Source organism: Perca fluviatilis, chromosome 19 (genome assembly GCF_010015445.1).
Source record: "Perca fluviatilis chromosome 19, GENO_Pfluv_1.0, whole genome shotgun sequence".
NCBI classification, from domain to species: Eukaryota; Metazoa; Chordata; class Actinopteri; order Perciformes; family Percidae; genus Perca; species Perca fluviatilis.
In genome coordinates this window covers 715,918-723,943 of record NC_053130.1, presented here as the reverse complement: position 1 = coordinate 723,943, position 8,026 = coordinate 715,918, and the positions used below count along the sequence as shown (strand labels likewise).

Here is an 8,026-nt window from a genome sequence, read left to right as displayed (position 1 = left end):
AATAAAGCTTTTCTGATTCTGATTCTGAAGTCTGAGCATACCATCCAGAAAGGGCACCAGATTTCCTACATTTTGATGTAAAAGTAATGTATGAAGAGTTACAACTCTGGATGGTATCTCAACGTAAAGAGAATGTAGCTTCTGTCTCTTTCCACTCTGTCAGTTGGGCCCTGCCCTCTGAGTCTGAGCATCCCATCCCATACACACCAATGTAGAAATGGCAGAAAGACATTAGTTCTAAGCCTCAAAGAAGACAGAATATTTAAAAAAAGTACTAATGGGATTTGAAAGTTGAATAGCAACACTGAATGTATGAAAGATGGGGAACGTTTTAAAGTTTGAATGGAAGTTCTCAGTGAATGTATGAATGAGTAGCTAGCAGTTGAAAATGTGTCAACTTTGAACATTCTGTCCATCCGCTTTAATGCCCGCTAAACGTTGAATATGTCGGAAATTAGGAATGTTATGAATGATATAAATAATAGCACACCATTCTGAATCGAGCTAAACGTTTTGATGTTTGAATGTAGTTTCTATGTTGAAAAATGTGGAAGGAGTTAATGTGCAACAATCTGGCGGAAGAATGAGAATGAAAATGTAGAATAATATAGTTGTTCTATTTCTGCTGTCTCTCTTCACAACTATCGGACCAAACCACTGAGAGGAAAGGGGGAATAGGTGTGTGTGTGTGTGTGTGTATGTGTGTGTGTGTGTGTGTGTGTGTGTGTGTGTGTGTGTGTGTGTTTGGGGCTTTTTAAACTTTAAACGCAAATTTTGCCCCTTTTATATTGTTTGACTATACACAATTATTATAATAATAATAATATATATTATTATTTTATTTATATATAATGAGATTACTTACCATACACAGTGTGTTATTTAATGATTATTTTAGGGGAAGACAACCCTCAGATTGGGTAGTTCCCTCCCCACTCCCCCAGCCCCCCCCCTGTGATTTAGGACTATGGATGAAACCAGTGAGTTCCTGTTGAGTTGTCAGTGAGGAGAGACCAGCCACAGACAGACGGTAAGATTGACTTTTTATTCCAAAGCTGAGGGAGGAGAGTTACAGGAAGGAGCTCTCAAGTCCTGAACAAGAGAAATACTGCAGACTGGAATCTGCTGCAGACTGAAATACACTAAAATACTCAAAGTTAAAGTAACTGAGGCAACTTTCTGCAGCGGGGGGAGGGGGGAGGAGGGGGCACACGGGAGACGTTTACCTTCTGGGCTTTCTGCCAGAAATCTCTTCCACTGTAAGAAAAACGGATAATGTCCCAGCAGAAAATGACCAGAACATGTTCCGTTGAGTTTACAGACGTTTCTGTTAATCCAAAAACTGGAAAATTCAGTATATTTACATTCAGGTGCGTCGGACTGGGGGTCAAACCAATACTGATTACCAGGGCCCAAGTGGAGAGAGGGCCCTTGAAAAGTCTGGAATATATTTTATTTCACCTGGATATTTTCATTTCCTAATTAAATTTCATAATGCATGTCAGATGAAATGTAAAGTTAGTGTATTGGCTGAATAACTTGGTTGATTGACTGACTACATTTTGTATATAAAAAAAAAGACTATCTAAGGTCTCAGCCGCCCCTTGCTAATGCGCCAAATGGTTTAGTCCATCTGCACGCAACTTCTGCTGTAGAAATTCTCAAAGAAAGCCAAGTCAGGTTACCAAAAAGAAAGGAAAGACAGGAGAAGGAGAGAAAACAGAATGAGAGGAAACAATTGGTAACTGACTTCTTTTCAAAGAGAGGTGAGCACAAACTAGAAAACCAAATCCATGGTGCTAAACTGCTTGAATATCTCCGTGACTGTTAGTGCTAAAAACGGACTGAGACAACCCATAGAAAGAGCAGAACATACACTTTCAAATGATAATTTGGTTATACATGTAATCTGAGGTAAAGGCTAAATATATAAACTACACTAACAATGCTGTTTGCATACGACACACCATTATAATAGCCTAATTTAAAACATGTTTCATTTTAAATTAATAGGCTATAATTAAGGTAAATATGGTGCAAAACTTAGAGCTTGTAGAATACGATGTGAGAACTTGCAGAACAAAAAATCTGAACTTTTATGTTAAAATATGCACTTGTAAAACTAAAATTTGCACTTGTAAAATAAAACAAAAATTTGCACTTGTAAAAAATATTCACACACGTGATCTTAATTTGAAATCCTACAAAAAAAAAAAAACACCAGCGCTTGTAAAAAAAAAATCTGAACTTGTAAATTGAAATTTGCACTCGTAGAAAATGTTCACACACCTGTATTCTTAATGTGAAGTCACAGGAAAAATACACAACTCAGTGATTACAACCTCTGGAATCTGTCACTGCAACTTCACATCTGTCCTCTCTCGCATCACAATGTGGAGAATCTGCGCCTCGACTTTTACAACACTCTTGGCGATACATTTGGTGCTAAACTAATCAGTACCTGAGGACTAGGGCTGTGGAGCTCTGAGCCAACAGATCAGGGAGAGCAGGGTCTCTATCAACAGATCAGATTTAGTAGAAGCAGATATTAACATTGTGAAACACATGGCCCTCAGTTTCAGAAACTGTCCCAACAGGGAGTGGAGTAGCAACAGACCCTAACATCTTAGTGTGTTTTATTATATTATGGTTACATTTAGGATAAGAGGTTAATATCAAAGTATCCTTCATAGAGAAAGATGATAGAGAACATCTGATTGAGGATGATGGGAGTGAAGACAGCAGGGAGCTCTGAGCACAGTGTGGAGATGAGAGCTGAGGAACTGGAAAGTAGGCAGAGCAGTGTAGACCAGTTTTTGCCAGAGGATCCTGGACTATGGCCAGATAAATTTAACAGATGATCAGAGAGACACCATAGTACACAGGCTGGCAAGTAAAGGTCCAGAGAAAACCAACAAAATGTAGTAGTAACCACAGTGAAGTAGGCTAGAGAATGTAGAGAAAGGAGGTTTGAAATGTGTGTTATCAGGCTACTCTAAGCATTACAGTTAATAGTTATTACCCTATAAACATCTAGGCCTACAGATTCATGTGTACAGAGGCCCTATTATTGTTGTTGTTGTTGTTGTTGTTATTGTTATTATTATTATTATTATTATTATTATTATTATTATTATTATTATTATTATTATATATTTATATTTTTGGGAGGGGGGGAGTGAGTTGAGGAACATGGGGACCCATCAGGACTGCCTATGCATAGGGCCCAGGGTCTTGTGCTACACCCCTGTATTTACGGTATATGATCTTGCATTTGACAGATTTTTGCTGTGGTGGTACAGGGCAGCTTCCAGGTATGAATGTGGTCAGATCAGACTGTGGTGGTACTGGGCAGCTTCCAGTATGAATGTGACCAGATCAGACTGTGGTGGTACTGGGCAGCTTCCAGGTATGAATGTGATCAGGTCAGACTGTGGTGGTACTGGGCAGCTTCCAGGTATGAATGTGACCAGATCAGACTGTGGTGGTACTGGGCAGCTTCCAGGTATGAATGTGATCAGGTCAGACTGTGGTGGTACAGGGCAGCTTCCAGGTATGAATGTGGTCAGGTCAGACTGTGGTGGTACAGGGCAGCTTCCAGGTATGAATGTGACCAGATCAGACTGTGGTGGTACTGGGCAGCTTCCAGGTATGAATGTGATCAGATCAGACTGTGGTGGTACTGGGCAGCTTCTGTGTTAAAATGTTAAAAATGTTTAAAACATGACAGTTTAAACAAGGACCCTTTAAGTGTTCGGGCTGGTAAGTTGATGTACCCAAAACAAATATCCACTGAAATATAGAAGTTTCTTTCACCATGCAAAGTCTCTGGGAGAAGTCTTTCTGGGTCAGGGGGATGTGGTTGCTTTAACCCTTGTGTTGTCCTTCGGGTCCCAGTGACCCGAAGGACAACACAAGGGTTATGTACTTCCCTTTACTTTGTTGAGAATTGCTCTCTAAACAAGGGTTAATACAGCACCTTAGTTCTTGTTTGTACAGCATTTTGGTCAGCTTAAACTGTGTTTAAATGTGTTCTAGAAATAAACTTTACTTACTTACTTTACAAGAAACAGGGTTTAGAGAGCAATTCTCAACAAAGTAAAGGGAAGTACATAATCCTTGTGTTGTCCTTCGGGTCACTGGGACCCGAAGGACCACACAAGGGTTAAGACATGGTGCTGTTCCTGGGGGCTTGGTGCACACGGGAGACATTTACCTTCTGGGCTTTCTACCAGAAATCTCTTAGGTTTAGACGATAAAACTACTTAGTTAAGTTTAGGTAAAGATAGTGGTTTGGGTTAAAATAAACCTCTTCTTACAGACAGCACTGAAGGCAAACTTGTCCCGTGTGTGTGGGAGGGAAACACAACTGACTTCCTGTTTTAATGTCTGCTGTTTCTGCTGTTTTCAGCTGCTCTCAGAGACGAAATGGCTTCCATGTCAGAGGATGATTTCTGCTGTTCGGTCTGTCGTGAAGTCTTTAGAGATCCTGTTCTTCTGTCATGTAGCCACAGCTTCTGTAAAGACTGCCTGAAGACCTGGTGGAGAGACAAACAGGCACGGCCGTGTCCAGTTTGTAGGAAAAGATCAGACAGGCCAGAACCACCTCGTAACCTGGAGTTAAAGAAGCTGTGTGAGAGTTTCTTACAGCAGAGAGATCAGAGAGCTTCAGAGGCTCTCTGCAGTCTGCACTCTGAGAAACTCAAACTCTTCTGTCTGGACCATCAGCAGCCAGTGTGTCTCGTCTGCAGAGATTCAGAAAAACACTCCAACCACAGATTCAGACCCATCGATGAAGCTGCACGACAACACAAGAGGGAACTTCAGGAAACTCTGGAGCCCTTAAAGAAGAAGTTAAAGGTTTTTGAACAAGTTAAAATAAAGTTTGATCAAACAGCAAAACACATAAAGCTCCAGGCCCGACGCACAGAGACCCAGATTAAGGATCAGTTTAAGAAGCTTCACCGGTTTCTAGAAGAGGAAGAGGAGGCTAGGATGGCTGCACTGAGGGAGGAAGAGGAGCAGAAGAGTCAGAGGATGAAGGAGAAGATGGAGGCTCTGAGCAGAGAGATAGCAGCTCTTTCAGACACAGTCAGAGCCACAGAGGAGCAGCTGAGAGCTGAAGACGTCTCATTCCTGATCAACTACAAGGCTGCAGTGGAAAGAGTCCAGCAGAGCCCCCTGCTGGAGGATCCACAGCTGCTCTCAGGAGCTCTGATAGACGAGGCCAAACACCTGGGCAACCTGAGCTTCAACATCTGGAACAAGATGAAGGACATGGTCTCCTACTATCCTCTGGTTCTGGACCCAAACACTACTCATCCATATCTCATCCTGTCTGAAGATCTGACCAGTGTGAGACGAGGAGGAGAGAGACAGACGCTTCCTGTTAATCCAGAGAGGTTTGATCATTACATCTCTGTCCTGGGCACTGAGGGCTTTAACTCAGGGACTCACAGCTGGGATGTCAAGGTTGGAGACAGTACATTCTGGGAACTGGGTGTTTTAGCAGAGCCTGTCAAGAGGAAGGGAGCCATGGACTCTGGATTATGGACAATAGGGTTCAAGGAAGGTGAATACTCAACATGGTCACCACCAGATCTCACTGTTCTCCCATTTGAGAAGCAGCTCCAGAGGATCAGAGTGACTCTGGACTGGAACAGAGGAAATCTGTCGTTCTCTGATCCTGACACTAACACAAACATACACACCTTCACACACACTTTCACTGAGAAGATGTTTCCATACATTAACATTGATGGTAATCTGAAGATATCACCACTGAAGGTCTGCGTGACAAAACAACAGGTCTGATAGTCAGTAGTTTTATGGTGGTGATAATAATAGTAAACAACTATTCACTTCTTAAACGTTAATGTGTTCCATCTTTTTACGTAGAAATAATATCTGAACTGAATGATAAAATAAGTTCAAACTTCATATCTGCAGCAGCAAACAGAAACAAGATTAAATATGCAATAATATAAACAGAATAATGGTTGTTAATATAACGGGTAGTAATCTGATTGCAGCGGTAAATGAGACGGCTGAATGAAACACAACAAAAGGTTTTAAAAATCTAAAATATATGTTTATAAAGGTAAATATGGATGTTTAGATGAAACATTAATATTGTTGTTCTGATCTGTAAAAGGCTTAATATACAAAACTGGGTTTTTTCCCAAGTTTAAGTTTTTTTTTTCAATGTTTTTGTCGCCTTTGACAAGTTTTATTTCCGAAAATTTCTCCAATGTTTTTATTGCTTATTTAAAATCCTTGTAGACATGTTAATTTGAGATGAAGACTTGCAGATAGAGAGAAGAATGAGCTCACAGTGAGTCATAATGTGACAGGAAAGGTCTTGGTGTAAGCAGGGATAAAAGTTAAAGTGATCTATCCTTTCCTGAACCTAACTGTCCCGTTCTTGTGCCATATGTCAGTTAAACGTGCGTCGTAAGCCAGAGAGTCAAGAGGTGACGCCAAGAGTCCCGACCAATCACATACAAGACTTTTAGCGTTATTAACAAACGCCCAAGATACCTAACCAAGTGTCGCTTGCTGACGCGCTGGGAGTGAGAATGTGTTGGTTTAATGTCTATGTGTAGTTTTTATGTAAGTCATTGTTTTTGAGATACTAAGCAGGGTTTGACATAAGCAATGGACCGATGGCTCGATGGTCTGGGACAGTAAGACTGTATGTCGGGCAATTTGATTGTCCAGCCAATCAAACTGACAAGTGTAGAAATATTACTATTATTTAGACGTGTTATTCTCTGTATTAAAGTTCATATTATATTGTGTTGCTCAATGCTGTGAGTTGGGTGTAGTCATGAGACGTTGGTCACAAGTTCCAGGGAGGACAAACTTGTATTCCCTGTACAATGAATAGGCTCGGACACACAGATGGTTTAGTTTTAGCTTTGATTACAGTTTATTATAGTTTAGGAATGTGGTTGTATATGTTAGAAACTGTTTTATACCAGACAGAGAAGTTGAATAACAGGAAATAGTTTTTAGGTTGGTGTGTGTGTTACAGTTACACCATAAAGAGGCCCCAACATGTGTGGTGTATGAAGATAGTAGAATCTGCCCGGAGACAGGAGGATGACACCCCATCAAGGAAAAAGATAAAGATTGAGGGATATTGCAGATTCTGGGCTCACAGTTCGACAGAGACTTTGCTGACCTGAGCTCCGTACATTTGATGTCTGAAGCTAGGGAAACTTAGTCTCTTTTTGTGAACCCACAATTGTGTTATGTAAACTTAACTGCTGGACTTAGTAAACTTTGCTAAACTTGAGTCTGTTGTCTCAGTTTTGATCATTAAGTTCTGGTATAACGAGTCTCCTCAACAGACGCGAGGGAATTAGAGTGGTTTGAGTAACTGGAGTCAGATCTTTTCTGGCCTTCGGGCCTGTGTTTTTGGCCAGAATTCCCTTCAGGAGTCAGTTCCTTGTAATTTGATGCTAACGTTGGGTGCAACACTATCTTTTCTTTTTAACTCTGTAACGGTAGAACTGAATGTGTTTGTCTTTTGACTTCAATAAATGTCTGTGGTGTGAAATAAAAGCAGTCTTGATCATTGGTAACATTCAGCAGAAAGGGAACTGAACTCTGTTTACTAGCATGTTTATCCACATCAGTATTACATTATATTGCCAGATTTTCCCAAAAGCATGTTTGCAGAAACCGTGAGACTAAACCAACAGCCATCTGATCTTACAGCTACTGAATAAACATTTATGATTGGGGTGTGCTTTCAGATAATAACCCACAATGCATTGCAGTTATGCATTTGGTGCAAGAAAATACATCCATGTTTAGGTGGCAGTGATGTACAACCATATACAGTAAGATTTTTGTTTAACATGAAACAGCCCCGAAATCACCATCACCAAGCCCACCAGACTCCACGTAAATAATCAGGATTTTTTTCATTGTAAAACACACTTCATTCAAAGTGGACAGAAAATAAATAAAACTATCAAAAGCCGTCTTGGTTTATCTTTCCACTGTTCCAACAATC

The 8,026-nt window shown here is 40.6% G+C and overlaps 1 protein-coding gene across 1 annotated transcript; it reads left to right on the top strand.

The window, feature by feature from the left end:
- The first annotated feature begins 930 nt into the window (after window positions 1-930).
- LOC120547635 (nuclear factor 7, brain-like) lies at window positions 931-7,416 on the top strand. Its single transcript, XM_039783156.1, has 2 exons — window positions 931-1,030; window positions 4,412-7,416. Exon 2 carries the CDS (start codon window positions 4,429-4,431, stop codon window positions 5,812-5,814), a length of 1,386 nt encoding a protein of 461 aa, XP_039639090.1. The 5' UTR covers window positions 931-1,030; window positions 4,412-4,428; the 3' UTR covers window positions 5,815-7,416.
- The last annotated feature ends 610 nt before the right edge of the window (window positions 7,417-8,026 follow it).

Coding starts and splice junctions, on each gene's coding strand:
- LOC120547635 (XM_039783156.1), top strand. CDS start 4,429: ATGGCTTCCATGTCAGAGGATGATTTCTGCTGTTCGGTCTGTCGTGAA.